This window comes from Mixophyes fleayi, chromosome 2 (assembly GCF_038048845.1).
Source record: "Mixophyes fleayi isolate aMixFle1 chromosome 2, aMixFle1.hap1, whole genome shotgun sequence".
In the NCBI taxonomy this organism is placed as follows: domain Eukaryota; kingdom Metazoa; phylum Chordata; class Amphibia; order Anura; family Limnodynastidae; genus Mixophyes; species Mixophyes fleayi.
Genome location: NC_134403.1, coordinates 89,307,942 through 89,324,563, shown reverse-complemented (window position 1 = coordinate 89,324,563; position 16,622 = coordinate 89,307,942). Strand labels below are relative to the sequence as shown.

Here is a 16,622-nt window from a genome sequence, read left to right as displayed (position 1 = left end):
ACTAAGTGATTTTGTACCCAGTAGGGGTATCAGGTGTACCAGACTTGTACATAAAGCTGCCTACTCGCAAATCAACCAGCTGGTATGATGAAAGAGATAAACATGAACCCGGTATTCTCACAAGAGACATTACCAAAATAACTGCAAGTATATAGCACAATAAGTACCGTATATACTCGAGTATAAGTCGACCCGAATATAAGCCGAGGCACCTAATTTTACTACAAAAAACTGGGAAAACTTATTGACTCGAGTATAAGCCTAGGGTGGTAAACCGCGCTAATTTAACCACAAAAACCTAAATAAAAATGATAGGTTAAATCTATGAAATAATTTTTAGCCAAACCATAAATAACAGCACATGACAAGGAACATTCATAAATGATTATAAAATCATTGGGTACAACCTAACCTAAATAAATCAAAAATAATGTAAGCAATACCCTAGCGTGCTCTTTTGTGATGTAAATTGATGGATTTGTAAAAAATGAAAAGTACAGTTTTCACAGGTGGCATCCCTGTATATATGAGAGAGAGTTGTAAAATGAAGTATAGTTTTCACAGGTGGCATCCCTGTATATATGAGAGAGAGTTGTAAAATGAAGTATAGATTTCACAGGTGGCATCCCTGTATATATGAGAGAGAGTTGTAAAAGAAATCAGTTTTCACAGGTGTCATTCCTAAAAAAAAAAAAAAAAGAGAGGGGAGAGAGAGAGAGAGAGAGAGAGAGAGGGAGAGAGAGAGAGAGAGAGGGAGATTTTTGTTACCCCGCAGTGGATCGCATGTGCGTTCCAACAACAGGAAGTTCGGCATTTGGAACGCAAGTTGGTGGAACGCACATGCGTTCCACTGCAGAAGTTAACAGCCGAGGGACTGGACACCAGGTAAGTTCACCCGTGTATAAGCCGAGTGGGCTTTTTCTGCATACAAAAATGTGCTGAAAAACTCGGCTTATACACCAGTATATACGGTATATATCAATACTTTTCAGAAACCTGCATATAGAATATCTCAATAATGAATAATATAATTAATTCATTCAGGAGTATAGTATTCATTAAACTTAATACATACATTTTTAATACCCTGAATGATTTATTGAACCTCACCTGTAGAGAACCACTGTGTCAGCTAGAGATCCCACCACAAGGTCCGGGTATGAGTTTCCATCAATATCGAGGCCCCCAGACAGCGAATAGCCAAAAGTACTGACACCAACACTCACTCCATCCAGAACCTTAGAGGCAGAGGCAGATAACATGTCAGGAGAGGAAGTATTTACACAGAATGGGTTATATAAACAAACAAGCAACTAGGATAGGGACTAACAACTCATCTTAAATTTTGCAGTGAATAACAGAACTGAAGAGGGAGTTGTTTCCAGGTAACTAAATAAATGTAACAATATTTAGCAAAAGTCACCATCCCGATGACCACTACCCTTAGCTGCCTCCATATATTCCTTGTAAGTTATTTTGTAAGGATATTTTGAATAAAAATACTTCCTAAACTAGAGAAAACACATATTTATATGTACTTGTAAAGAATATATATAAGTTTGCTTTAATTCCTTATGAATGAAGTTTTGATGTATCCCTCCCCAAAAGCCAGCACCAATGATTGCAGAAAATACTTTCTATGTTCAGAGACAGAGATGAAAAGTGTACAGTATTTTACAATACACTGAGATTGGCTACTGAATGTTACAAACAAGAGTTCAATCACAAACTGCACATTTTAAGTATTGAAAGAAAATAACTGAATATCTTTACAACAAGGTGCATTTGTCTTAAATTAACATATTTTTTATAAATACGATCATATATATTTGAAACAACTACACAATGTAAAACACAATCTAATTTCCGTACCAAGACCAGTTTATATAGGAGATAATTAAATGGTGTGTGTCTAGGCCATAGGTGGAAACCAATGCAAACACGAGGAGAACATGCAAACGCTATGCAGTTGGCACCTTGGTAGGAACTGAGCAACATGGTCCCAGTGCTGTAAGACAGCAATGCCAAAGACTGTGCCACCACATTAAATTTCTGTATCCATTATTGGTGTTTCCATGACCAAATCGATCCTGAACCATTTCTACTGGTTTACATAGTATGACAATAGAGAATAAACACGTTATAAATCTGTCTATTTCTTCCAGGTTACCTGTGCAGGTTTGGTGACTAATCCTTTTTGACTTCCATGGTATATGAACACCTTTCCGTTTCCATCAAATGGTGCTCCAACTGCAAAATCTGTGATAACACAAAACATTATAGTCTCACCACAATTAGAATTTCACATATATATTTGGCCCTGTGCAACAACCATAAAGTTAAAGTGAAATTATAAACAAAGAAAAACAAACAGCGCAATTGACGTGCCAAGTGATAACATTTGCAATAGGGCATACGGAAACTCAGCTACTGTTTGATTTTACAGAGTAGCACACAGTGGTACATGACATAACAGTATATGGTATCACAGTCCAGCATATTGAAGTACAGGTAGGAGAAATTGATTGTATTATTGTTCCATTAGGTGTCATAGAAGGCAATAAATAAAACGAAATAAAAGTTAAAAAAGGCACAATAATATTGTTTCATGTATTCTGTGTGAAACATTTGACATGAACCCATCTGACTTGACCTTATCCCCCTACTCTGTACACATGTACCCATTTTAAGGCTACACTTACATATGGCTAAGCAAGCATTTGACTAAGGACGGGAGGTAAGCTATTCCAAGCACATAATGAGTTGAATTTCTTTTTTTTCCAGTTATGTAACAAAGTATACAATAAAAAAATAGTGAAAATGAAAATGTATGCATTTATGCTGAACCTGATCACTATACAAGACCTTAAATAAAATACATTTATATGAGTGTTAAGCTACCGACACATCTACTGATTTGGTCAGCCTCTTTGGTATTTCTTAAACCAAAAATAGTATAAATAGAACCATCACCCTAGTGCTTATGTTTCTTCTATTCTGTTGGTTCTGTACAACAGTGGGGTTGGGTACGTTTTCACAAAGGTGAAAACACTGACAGCGAAGAAATCTGCAAAAAAAACGAGGACTTTGACACCTACAGGGATATAATCAAGACTTACCTGAAAAGCGACATCTGACATTTTCAAACACAGCGCCATGCTGACAGGCACTGAATCCGAAGACACTGCTAGCTGTGGTGCTGTGTTCGGAAACGTCAGATGGCGCTTTTCAGGTAAGTCTGGATTATATCCCTGTCGGTGTCAAAGTCCTTGTGTTTTTTATAGGATTCTTCAGTGTCGGTGTTTTCACATTCGTGAAGATGACTACCACAGCAACAGTGTGAATTTCACAAACAAATTAAATTTTTAGACAAGCTGTCATTGAAAAGACTGCACCTGTTACTCTAGTTACCATTGCATAGGGCATGCCCTAAATTGATTTATCCTTTTATAAGCAGAGTTATTGCTATAAGCTTGAGAAAGAGTTTTTTGTAATTTGTTGAGATACTGACTATGGAAAAGAAAAATTCACATCCCAATATATAGATATGTACACTAACTTCTGTGAAGTACAAATGTGCTATGATCATTGGCCTCTTACCATAACTGACAAATATAAAATATTATCATTTACATTTGCATTAGCTGTTATCAGTACTGCAGCTCTTTGCTTTACCAAAGTTATGCTTTCTTTCCAGTATTGTAAAGTTTCAGCCCTCCTATATATTCTAATTATCCTTCCCTTATAGCCCATGTGTTTTCATGTTATTTCTCTGCTGTAAATCTAATAGTAAAATATAGAAGTTTTAATAAATGACTGCCACATGCATCCTGATGTCAGTGATCATACTAGTAACACATGATATAGGTAATTATTCTTACTTATCTCCAAACTATTTTTTGCTGTATATATCCTCTTTTAATGCTGTGGGAGCTACCTCTCACTATTGACAAAAGCCTGCTGGTTCGGTAGATTAGCTGAAAAGAAGTCATTAACCTTCGTTCAGGTCAGTTGATGCCAGAGACAGAACACTGATCATCCCGGTGACTTATATGGAATACTTTGTTACTTTCCCTACAAGTATTTGTACTTCAATGTTTACTTTTATACTCTATTTTACTGTGTCATAGTAACAGTGACAAATGAACAATTAACTTAAAGTAATTCATCACTTGTACACACCATGGCAGAGTTGCCAAAATATTTTTTACTGAACAACTTTATTTTTTTTTTTTTAAGTCAGTATTTACTGACCTTGATTTTTTTCTTACTGAAGCCTAAAAAAGTTGCTTTTGTTTTACAAACGATAATGAACAAACATATATCATGGCAATTTCTTAATATGGCTGTTTAATTTTTAGGCTAAAAGAAAAAACACCCAGTGGCGGAACTACCATTCCATGGCAGATGCAGAAGGTCAGGGGCCACTGTTCCTTCCTCCCCACACTGGGGTCCACAGCTCACTAGTTTCGCCTCTGCACGCATCATACTTACATTAAACTGTGCTACCGCACTTATTAGGTGATTATTTAAATTCAACTATCTTCTCTCTCATTTATACTTTTTTTTTTTAAAGTAGATACTATTGTTTAATAAAATGTCAATAGAGAACATATATTGAAAAACTATAACTACATAATGTATTTCCACAAGGAGCCCATGTCTACCACTAACATTTATATTTTCGATTCTGATTTTAAAAACATTTTATATTTATTATATTAAATATTTTTATATTTGTTATATATGATTTTGTTCTTTGTGGAGCAATGTTAAGTGAGCTACAAATCCTAGATTGTCCTGCTATCCACAGGCTACTAGAGAATACTAGTATGTGACGTTTCAAAGCAGCTGTTGAGCCACAGGTTACCTAACTGTATGGGACAGATCTAATTAAGAGCGTGGTGAGACTCCATGGGATGTTCAAATATGCTTATTTTTGCTCGCACCTCGTGTTATATATACAATAACACCAGGAAATGCCCGCAGGAGCACATCACGTGAGACTCCAATGGGACCTAGCTCTTAATTGAATCTTTCCCTAAATATCAGGGTCAGTTTGTTCAGACATATTCCTGCTAAAAACATATGACTACCATAAATACATGAGTATAAGAGGTAAGCTCAGTGTATCGCAGTTAATTCGGACCTTTGAATCCATCCTGGTTGATGTCTCCTAAACTGATGACAGTTAACCCAAACATGGATCCATCTGTTCCATTCAATCGTATAGGAAGGGAGCTGTTCAGATTTCCAGCTTTATTTATGTACACATAGACGGCACCGCCAATCTCTTCCTTGCGCGAGAAGAAATTAGGGGCACCCACCAACAGGTCTGTCCAACTAAATAAAACAGATAAGAAAACTAAATAAAGAAGATAAGACATTTGAGGAACAGAAATAAGAATATTTGCAGAAAGACAAAGAAAAGGACAATAGGAAATAGATAAATAATAGATAAATAGATAAATAAGAAAACAGAAAAATGCACATGTACTATAATTCAGTTTAGTATCATTAGTATTTAATCAGAATGTTCACAGCTTTAGTATAAAGACGCTTACAAACAGCTGGTTATAATAAATGCAGTATACTAAGCTGAACAGGGGCATAAGAAGTGATAGGGTTAGTGTTAAATATATAGACTATAGGCAACAGAAATGTGGCTTGTGGATGGCAATTACTCATAACTGTGTATTAGTTCAGCTCTATCCCCTACCCTATAATATTATTCTTACAAATATAAAGCATTTACAATTTGTGGAAATCAGTGCTAAATGACACTAGCTCTGAAGAGTATCATTAAAAAAAAAAAGTCTCTTTCAAGGATCTACTGGATTCAGCTGTTGGATCCACTGAGTTCAACGGTAATTGCTGTCACTGTCACTGTTGGGCTGCTGGACCCACTGAGTCCAATTCTCACTGAGTCTGCCTACTCCGCTACCTCAGCCATCCTCTTCCTCATCCATTGCCTCGCACTACCTTGATCTACTATTCCTCCACATTCTCTCAATATTGATCCCAACTAATCCACATCTATCCACATCTCTCATATCAGCAATGCATCACTGAATTTACATTCTTTATTTCTTCTACTCATTTTTATCACACTTCTCCCCAAACTCCTCTTCTCTCTCCAGCATCCTATTTCACCCTCCCCCATCATTATTTCCTCCTTAGTATTTCCCTCTTCGTTATCCTGCACTCATCAATTCCTCCTACTCACAAATCATCCTTATATGTTGTGTTTCCTTCAAATCCCTACACCGGCTCCCTATATCCTTCAGAGTCTAATTTAAATGAATCACCCTTACCTACAAACTCTCACCATTACCACCCTTTCATACATCTCAAACCTCATCTCACAATAATCTTCTTCACAAACTCTTAGCTCTACCTCACACCTACATCTCACCTTGTGTCTGACTTCTCACAAGAATTGTCCCATTCCACTACCCACCTGTGGAACTACCTACCACTCCAGATCAGACTCTTCCACGGCCTTCAAATCTTTAGACTCTATCTGAAAACCACGTCTTTATTAGAGCTAACTTTAATCTAACACTCACACTTGTCTCCCTACACTGGCACACTCACACTAATACACACAATAGTCCCAATCGCCCCTCTAAGCCATGCTCAAGTTATCTCAACCATGCTCTTATCCCAATAGATTATAAACGCTCTCATTAGGAGGACACAACCTTAGTTTTCACATCTACACTTATTTTGTCTCGCTTGTATGTCCCTGTTTTATGTATGTTCTGGTTTCCCCACTGTTTGGCACTACACAGCAGTGTGATACCTTATCAATCAAAGGTTATAATAATATAAAATTGTATAAATAACTGAAAATGTATAAGAACATTTTTCTACAACAATCAAAAACAAATCGAGAGCAAAAACAAGGGACAATCATCTGGAACAAAAAATAAATTCTGAAATGCACAGCATAGTTCTGAAATGTAAATAAAACATAGCATGCAGCTGTGGTTTGTTAATCCTAACGTTTTTGTTTTTAACATTCACACATGTAATAAAGTTTTTGAGATTGTTACTGTTCCATTTTTTGTGACTTACCCATCATTATTGAGATCCTCCATCGCTACAGAATACCCAAAGGACGAGGCTAGAGTCTCTCCCCAAAGAGTTAGCTCTGGAACGAGTTGGCTTCCAATGTCTCGACGCAGAATGACCACAGCACCTGTGTGATTTGCCCGGGGGGCCCCGCTTACAAAGCTCAGCTTGTTCCGCCCTGTCACCCCCCACCCTGAGTCCACTGAGAAACCTGGAGGATGCAGGTTAAGTGTCAGCAATTTCCTTATGATCAACAGTACCAAGACATATGGAAAAGTAACACATAGGAGAAGATGTTAGAGGAAAGACAAAGCATTGAGGGTTATAGATCACTGGGAGACCCATATAGAGTAATAAGCCACAGTACAGATGGACAAGATTAAAGACTGGATTAGGTATTCTAGATTATCATAGTATCTATAGCGGTACAACTACTGGCTGTTGGATTGCCTAATGGATCTTTCACAGCTAAATATGTGTCTTCTCACTCACTTAGGTGAGTGAAAATGTCTGTGTACACCAGAGTTTCTCAATCATTTCATATTATTCTAATATATATATATATATATATACAGAGAGAGAGAGAGAGGTAGAGAGAGAGAGAGAGAGTAATATATTATAATATAGTATACATTACTGTAATATATATTATACTACTATTTACTACTATACTGTTATTTAAATCCATTAAACTAGCTGAAGTATTGTGCTAATTTGTCTTAAATGCTCATGGGGCTACACATGCCACAGACTGAGAAACCCTGGTGTACGTTGACCATCAAAGCCCAAAGCCGGACTTATGGACATTTAAATCCAATCTGTGGTGTCCCACTGGCTTTTAGCCACATTGCCGACATTAAATCTGTAAGTGGTCAGCGCAGGATGATGGCCATCTGTTAGGCATGGATCAGCTTCCCCTCACTGTCTGGCCCACTGACTAGAAAGCAGGTGATGCAGCGGAGGTGAGTGGATGGAATGAAGTGTTAGACTGGGATACTAGGACACAATCACCAGGCTCCTCTGGTTCTGGTTGTATAGTCCCATCACGTTTGTTGTATGTATGAATGCAGTCCACAAGTGACATGATGGGATGCTTACAGCCAGTACTGGTTGAACCTGTGCACATAGTTAAACAGTGATGATAGACATGAAATTATTAATTACTTCATCCACCTTTCTTAGCAATAAGATAACTAATATATTTCCAGAGGTGTTAATAAAACATTAAATCAAATTGAGAGATAAAGCTGAATGTAGAAATGCACCAAGTATTCCCCACCTCATAGATTGTAAGCAGGGTCATCTTTATTTTCCATTTTATATCATGGCATGTCATTTGTTTGTGCCTTCAATATAAAGTATTGCTTAATATGTTGATGCTTTCTAAACAAAGGATAATATAAGTAACTATATACTGTATGCAGGAGGTAATGTTTCATCTTAATGTTAAATGTACAATGAATGACAGTCCCTTCTCATTTAGCTTTATTTATATATGCTCTTAAAACCGCATGTAGCAGACATGTAGGTCGATTACCATTATCACAAATTACATCTTCCTAATAAATACAATATGCCAATTGTTGTTTTTATAGTATTTAAGTTGGGAAGAATTTCATAAGAAGGAGCAGTGTTCTGTAGGGGGCATTGGAGTCTAGTCAATAATGAGCCACATTACAATGAGCTCCCACCATTGTGAAATGGCAAGAACTGCTTCCCAAAGGACTGAATTTTCATCCCTCGACAAATTCCTTTCAGCCAGACTGCTGCGAAAAAAGTTATTGGGCAAAACTATATCTGTGATTTTGAAATTAAGAACTGAGATCCCCATGTGACACAACATTTGTTTAGGCCACAAAGGTTACATTATGCTTTCTTTTGTTTTCCAAATAAAGCCACAGTTGCAGGAATGTATTCCCACTTTTCCTGTAAGTAAGGAACATCCGGAATCTGAACTTGAGGTTAAATTATCGAATATAAGGATATCCTAACACTGTCCTGGAGAAACTGGGAGAATTAGAAGCCCTTGGCATTACATTTGTTGTGTACTTACACCTTACACACAATGACATTTTCTAGAATGCCTGATCACGGCAGAGTGAACAGCAGTTGTATATTCTGTCCAAGTCATTATAGTGGTGGAACTGAGAGCCATGTAACCGATGGTAAATGAGATCTTGAAGATTAGTGCTGTCTTACTACTTCCAGGCTCGGAGCTAGATTTAGGTTAAAACTATGCACTATTATATACATCATGTCACGCCATGAAGTCTCTGGAGGTTGTTGGCTGGGAGAGCAAAAAACGTTCAAGGACTTCATCTGGCCCAGGTACTGCCAGTTGGACAGTCCTGATCTAGATCAAGTATTTCATTGCATAAAAATAAAGATTCTATTCAAAAACCAACAACAGTGGCTATGAATTCCTATTTGGTTTAAATCTTATTATTGTCAAGAATAAACACACCGAAAATACACTAAAAACAGGACAATTGCAGTTGTATAAAACAAGTGCAGAGATTTAGACATCTAACTCTAGAGCATATGAGTATATTTGCACCTCCATGCCGACAGATTTTTCTTTTTGTATTTTTTGGGAAATAGGACCAAGATTATAGGAACAACTGGACAGTATAGATCGGGAAACAGTTCCTACAGTAGAGCAGGGAAATGTAAGAAGAGTTGGAAAATAAGCTATACAAAGTAGTGAAAAAGAAGATATAAAGAAAAACGTCTCCTTCTAAGCTGGGAAGCCGCAGTCTTGTATAAATAGATCCAAGAGAAGGACTGAGACCACATATTAGCTGTACCAGTTTTAGCCTACTTTATCTTATTCACAATTCAATATTATACATTTATCCCACTGATCTTCAAGCTCCGGTAAGATAATTGACACCAATGCATGTGATCAGGGATACAGAGAGAAAAGGAGCGGGTACAAAGTATTTGGGCCTGGTTCTCCCTTGTGGGTCCAGTGGTGTGCGGATAGTGGTAGAGACGGATTTGGCTCTAGTACAATTGCCGATCCATGGCCTCGACTTAGCAGGATCAGGGCAAAATGACTGCACAGACCCATTTCTTTCTATTCATCTCAATGGTCCCATCCCTTCATGGTTGTGTGAGCAGCGCCATTATCTTTCAAAGCTTTATGTGCAGCCTAGGGAGGGTACATTCAGTCACAGCCCCTGGATAGCGCACGCAGCCTGTGGGATGGAGGGGGGCTAGAACAGGCTGCACTGGGGCCTAAAATTCCTCTTGGCGTCCCTGCATGTAAATGTTCCAGCTGGTCTGACTCAGTATTTCCTTAACTAAACTCATATCAAGCGGAGTTTGCTTCCAATTTCTTAAAATGACATATATGGTGACTATCAATGTTTGGTTCATGAGATATTGGTCACCTGAAGATATGTAATCCTAGGTCATGTTTAGGACTCTATATTCTGGAAAAATAAATAAATGTACTTGAATGAAAACATATTTGAAAAAAAGTAAAGAAATTTGTCCATTTAATTTTTGGACATTCCTATACAATATGACATAGCTCTGCCAACCGACCATGATTCCTTCAATATTACGGTCATAAAGCAGGATACATCTTATGCAGTTTAACCGCTCCCATAAACCAATAGTATGAGTTTATACAAAGTTGCAACTTAATTCATACATTTGGATATCTTACTTGTGTTAACAGACTATTGTTGCCCACCACGTGCTTTCGTTGCCCCAAAGCATTATCACCTTTAATTAAAGTTAGATACCTAAGCTGAAAAGTTGCAAATATGTAAGAATATGTACAATTCTGTAAACATGTTGTCGAAGTCAGCAAATTGGATAAAGTCATTTCAATTAAAGTCGAGCAAACTTGGTTGTCTTTGTCTGAAAAGATGCGTACGGTACGCTATGACATACAAGGGCACGCTACGGCGTGAAAGGGTGTACGCATCCACTGCATGTGGCAGCAACAGTAATTGGTCTTTTACCATACATTCGCACAAACACGCATACTTATAAAATAGTACACATTAATGGTAGTTGCAACACATAGTCAGTTATGTCGAAATATAGTAGTATTTATATGTTATATCAGAGTTACATGTCTATTAGTGAAATACACGGAACGGGTTAAAGGAATAACCTCATGAGTGGTATCATAATGAACCTTGTTACATATCCTACTGTTTGGTTCACTCTGCGAGGGAATCGCAGAGTGCATATGCAAGTTATGAATGATAGGGAATTATGAACTACTTAAGACTAAGGAATCCTGGCGGGAAGAGCAGAGCATACCCCCTGCAGAGATGACCCCCTCCTCTGGATTCCTTAGGATGAACCAGCCAATGATTGACGACCCCTTGGACATTCCTGAGACCCGGACCAATAGATGCAAGCTATACCATCTTCATTGTATTACTGTATTTGATTGTGTATATAAGCAGCAGCTTGTGATCCAGAGTGCAGACATCTTGTCCCCAGACTTCAGGATTGAATGACTGCACTGGATCCAGAGCGCCTGCGATAAGTAACGGCTGTATTTACTATTACTTCGCTTGAGCATATTTATTCTTTTATCTGCGAATAAATCTTTGTGCTTTGGAAACACAACTCAAGGTTCGACAATCGTTATTGGTTAGCGATAATACGCACATAACAATGTATATAATCTTATCTTGGAATATTATGTATATAAACTTTAAATTTATAAAACTATGGCGCTTTTCATTAGTGAACAGGTCTAAGAATTGTTGCTTGATTAGCTATTCAGTTAATGAAAGAGAAATTAGGGATTAGTTGAAATAAATGTAACTGGCAATAGAGGGGATGGAGCGAGATGTGTCATATAGATCTTGCATAGTTAACCCAGACCTTACAGGGCAAAACCAGAATGAAGATAGCTAATGGTGTTGGTTTTGTTTTTTGCAAACCAAAGTGTGCCAAGTAGTTTACATCTCTGGAACATCTCTTGTTCCATCTTTACCATTTGCTTATGTTACCCGGCCTTATTCCACTCAGAAATTTGGTCTGGTATAACCGCCGTATGATAGGCTTTCAAGTTTGGAACTGTCTGTTTGCTTACTCTTTTGCATAACATGTACAGAAACTCTCGGCTCGGTATTTAAACTAATACATTTAGTAAGAGGTTTTTGAGCAGCTATATAGGTATACATTAGGTATGCAAACTGGCATTGCGTTCAAGTGCAAGAACTGAGGTAAGCACATGTTGGAAGGTCTTTCAAAATTTTAAGAAGTTGTGGAAAGTTAAGGTAAAATGTAATATAATTGAGGTAATTGTTTCCTTGATATTGAAGAAAATCATGTTTCCATAAGTAGGAAAGTTTTTTTTAGTGAGTCCAATAACTCAGATCCTAGGTTAATGGGAAGGGCCTACATTTCGTTTGTATTCAATTTATAGTAAGATATTTTAGAATTATTAAGACAGACATGAGAGTACTGGTAAAAGGATGCCTTTGTGTTGGAAGTTGCCAAATTGAATCCTAGTTTTGCTTTGTTGGGTCCTGATTACTTCAGCTAAGGGTTATTGCAAAGATAATGGGGTATAGGGCACATTTGTGATTTAAAAGGAGTTTGCTACTGTGGCACATGGGTAAGAGTCCAGTGATAGGATAGATGTAAGTAAGGAACTAGAAAACCCAAACCTGCAGACATTTCCATATATTTCCAATGAAGTTTTTTGATATGCCAAAATAAATTCAGTGTTCTGGTGTTATCATATGCAAACCTTCAGATGAAAACCAATAGTAATAAAAGTTTGGTTTAGTTGGTAGATGTATAATAAATTGATCACGTTTTGTAGCTGACTTTATTTTTAGATCTGTGTTAATATTGCAATTGACCTATAGTTAGTACAATCAGATTAATCTTTACCGGGCTTGGGTACGGCCAATATACGTTCTTCTAGCATTTCAGAGGGTAATGCATTTTCTCATGTAGTAATGCATACTTAGAATACATTCTATTAATATAGATGGAAAGGTTTTATAATATAAGTTAAAGTAGCAGTATGGGTAAGGTGCTTTTTCAAGCTTCCAATGGCCCCAATTATCTTTTGAGTGGTACATGGGACGTTCAGGGCTTCTGGATGTAAGAGTACCTTCAGCTTAAATGGGGCTAGGACATTTCATAAGAGTTCTGGGATAGATTGAAGAGTGTTTCCATCATCTCTGAGACTTACATTTGTTCATAATACTTAGCAATAGTGTTTGCTATTTTCTTAGGATTAATAATTTCATTTTATATACAGAGGAATCTAGGATATACTGGAGTTGGGTTTCCGCACTCTGCTGATTACTAACAAACAAATCTGTCAACTTAATTACCTTTTAAATTGTAATTTCCTCTGCTTTGCTTCTTGCATGCTATAATAAATAGTTTCCATTATAGATCCCCCGGTCGTTTAGTACAAGCTATACTTTACTTTTCTTTTTATTAAGTGTTTCTAACTCATATATTTGGTTACAAGAGGGTAATGTAGTCAAGTATTTCTCTTTTTGAGCTAAGCTAATATAGAAAATGGTCATAGAGGACAGCTTGATGTGCGCACCATAGTGAACTTGACCTCATGCCCTTGGATATGCTCATTAAGAAGTGTTTATGTATCATTTTTGTTGTTTGGTGTCTCAGAGTGTGGGAGTCTTGTAGTGTCCATGGAGCTGGATATCAGAATACTCAGGAAGGCCAGAGACAGCTATGGGAAATTTGGTCTGACCATTTAAAGCTGCAATCAAACTAAACTAGCTGGAGCCCTTGCGGTTGCTCTATGCAGCCACTTTTCTCAGGACTTTTCGGGTTCTTTAATACAGAACTAGCAAATTAGTTCCATGACCCACTTTAAAATGCTGGTGAAAGAATGTGTTAGATGTGATTGGTTCTCCCGCTTGCTCTCCCGCTTGCTCCCCCACCCCCCTTTGCTTTTGGCCTATGGGGTGGGGAGGATGGGGCTGTGAGTACAATTGGAGGAGTCCTGAGTTCCAAGGGCTCCAGCTAGCATAGGAAGAAGTCAGTAAAATGTATATACATGAATTGAGTATTGAGGGATATTAATTTAAGCAACATGTCTTAAATACTACTCAGTTACATTTGTGTATATCTTTCTTACAGGGGGAGTTTCGCAAATGTTCTGCTTGTAAGTAAATCTGAAAAAAAATACAGCCCAGCCTGGAGGAGCTAGAATAATAACAAAATAAGATGAGTAGGAAGTAAAGAAAAGAGGAGAGACAAGATCAAAAAAGTATACAGGAGGTAGGGTCATTGTCCCACATTGCCTCAACGTGAACCATAGATGATGGCCTAACCAGAAGAGTAGAGGTGGTTACACAGGAGACCCGGGAGCTTCTCACATGCAAGAACAGCTTCTCTGACTACCAAACAGAACCATAGCTGATGGCCAAACCATAATGGGTGGAGAGATTGGTGGGTTGTCCTGGAGACCTAAGATATTATTGCAAGCAAAAGTAAGCTTCCCTGACCACCAAATACGTCAAGCAGTAGGTAAAATATGTCAACTCTTCACAATACATTTTATATATTGTCTTAACAATGATTGAACTAGTTAAATTATACTGCACAATACCTCTAGTTAAGAGATATATCTATGTCTACCTGATCTACCTTCCTCAATCAAGCCCCACGTAAGCTGAGGGTAAATCCATCCATGTTATAGGATTAGGTTATAGCCAGCAACAAAGATAGCACAATGCAGGGCCTATTTTCTAATTAGGTAGGTGATTAGAATATGAATGAGCTGCAAGAGTTATAGGATAAGGCATAACTTCTTGGGTACTTGTAAAACAGCTGTAGCTGCCATTTTTTGCATCAAGGCACGTGGCTTTGATTATATCTATCTTCACTTGATTGTCGTGTTTTGCTGTAGTCTGTGTACATTTAAGTTTCCATCCTGTTAAGATCTCCTGAAGTGCAATGTAAAATTAGTTACTAGATTTCATAATTTCAAAATCTGGAAACCAAATTTCAGTGTAGAGATAACATATGAGATCCTGATCCTGTTAATAAAAAATGAAGTGGGAAGCCCTGTATGGGACAGAGTTCTGGTGCAGGATGCTATTGAACATAATGCACTGTGCCAACATACAAGCAAAGCTGGTGACAGTTCAGTAAAGACCTTAATGTCCTTATGTTTTCTTGTGAAAACTGATGGGTTCCTATTAGTTGCCTTTGTATAGCGTTATAGTAGTGTAATCTCAAAACAACATCCCTTATCAGTTTTTCTGGCATGTCCCTAGTTTAAGGAAGTTAAAGTTGTCAGATCCAATGAAGATGCATTAGGTATAAGAGATCAGGGCCGTAACTAGGGCTGTGCGACAGGGGCGACCGCCCAGGGCGCAACGCTGAAGGGGGGGGCGCAGTTTAGGAATATTTTAGGTTAATTCGGTTAATATTGAGGGTTAGGGGGCGGCATTTGTCTTTCTCGCCCAGGGCGCTAGCATTCTAAGTTACGGCTCTGTAAGAGATTGTAAAAGTTGTTGCAGATACACAGGAAAGACCTCCCTGTAGAAGAGAGTCTGTAACTCTCCCAATAAGCAGCTTATTGTACGTTGGTCTTTCTTCTAAGGCAGAAATGTTTTTATGCATAATCTGTATTTCCATGTCTTTAGTTTGAACAGTCTCCTGGAGGATACCGTGAGAACTAATCAAGACCTCTATTTTAGTTTCTAATAGAAATTATTGGTGTTTGGGGTATCTGTGGTATTGCTAGTTGGGTTATGGTCTTCCTTTGAACCAAGTCCTAATTGTTGTTGAACATTTAAGCAAAGCTCTTTTAGTCAAGAGAAACTCACCACAATATTTGATTCGGCCAGGCATAGGAAATCTAAATTTCCTTCCCTACCTTTGTTTACTTGTTTTCTATCCCTGTCAATGAACGGATAATGCCTGGAAGTCTTGTACATTGCCACTTAGAAGGTATCCTCTGAACCATTTTGTATTTGTTGTGAGACAGCTAATTCAGCAATAGCTGCAGGCTAAACCCCCCAAAGAGTGGCTAAATGTTCAGTGAAACACTAATTCAAGATGCCGATAACAAAAGACAAATGCTTTATTTTTTGAATAAAGTATTTTTCTATATTGAAAACTTTAAAATACATTTTTATTTACTTATATTTTGTGTCTTTTTTTCCCGTTCACTGAGTCTGGTGTTTCATTTCCACTGCGAATGCATGAACCCGGCTAGCTGGGTCACGCATGCACATATCCATGGAGACTGGCTTGATGAAGCAGTAAGTTAACTCTTACTATTGCAGGCCAGAATTTCGGAGGCAGTGGAGTATCGCTCAGCTGCGCCGGTGATAATTTATTGATTATTGATTGCAGCAATAGGTGAATCAGCCTATCACCACACACTGATAAATAGGACCATTATTCATAAAAAAATAAATATGCTCCTTATAGCTTTAGCTAAAATATTTAGTATACAGCTTAAGGAATGAAAAATGGAAATTGAGCTACAGAATATTCTATCTTAACAGTGTTAAACTAGAGGTCTTCAATATTACCTAGTTACCTCCCCTGTTAGA

General features: G+C 37.6%; 1 protein-coding gene across 5 annotated transcripts in view; it reads right to left on the bottom strand.

Moving 5' to 3' along the window:
• Positions 1 to 16,622, bottom strand: part of ITGA7 (integrin subunit alpha 7) — a 139,272-nt gene that overhangs the window by 34,130 nt on the left and 88,520 nt on the right. For all 5 annotated transcript variants that reach the window (XM_075199607.1, XM_075199610.1, XM_075199606.1 and 2 more), the window contains 4 exons: positions 7,081 to 7,288; positions 5,150 to 5,343; positions 2,171 to 2,259; positions 1,111 to 1,238 (listed from right to left, as the gene is read on the bottom strand). In XM_075199607.1, coding sequence (XP_075055708.1) covers positions 1,111 to 1,238; positions 2,171 to 2,259; positions 5,150 to 5,343; positions 7,081 to 7,288 — 619 coding nt within the window. The remainder of the gene's footprint in view (positions 1 to 1,110; positions 1,239 to 2,170; positions 2,260 to 5,149; positions 5,344 to 7,080; positions 7,289 to 16,622) is intronic.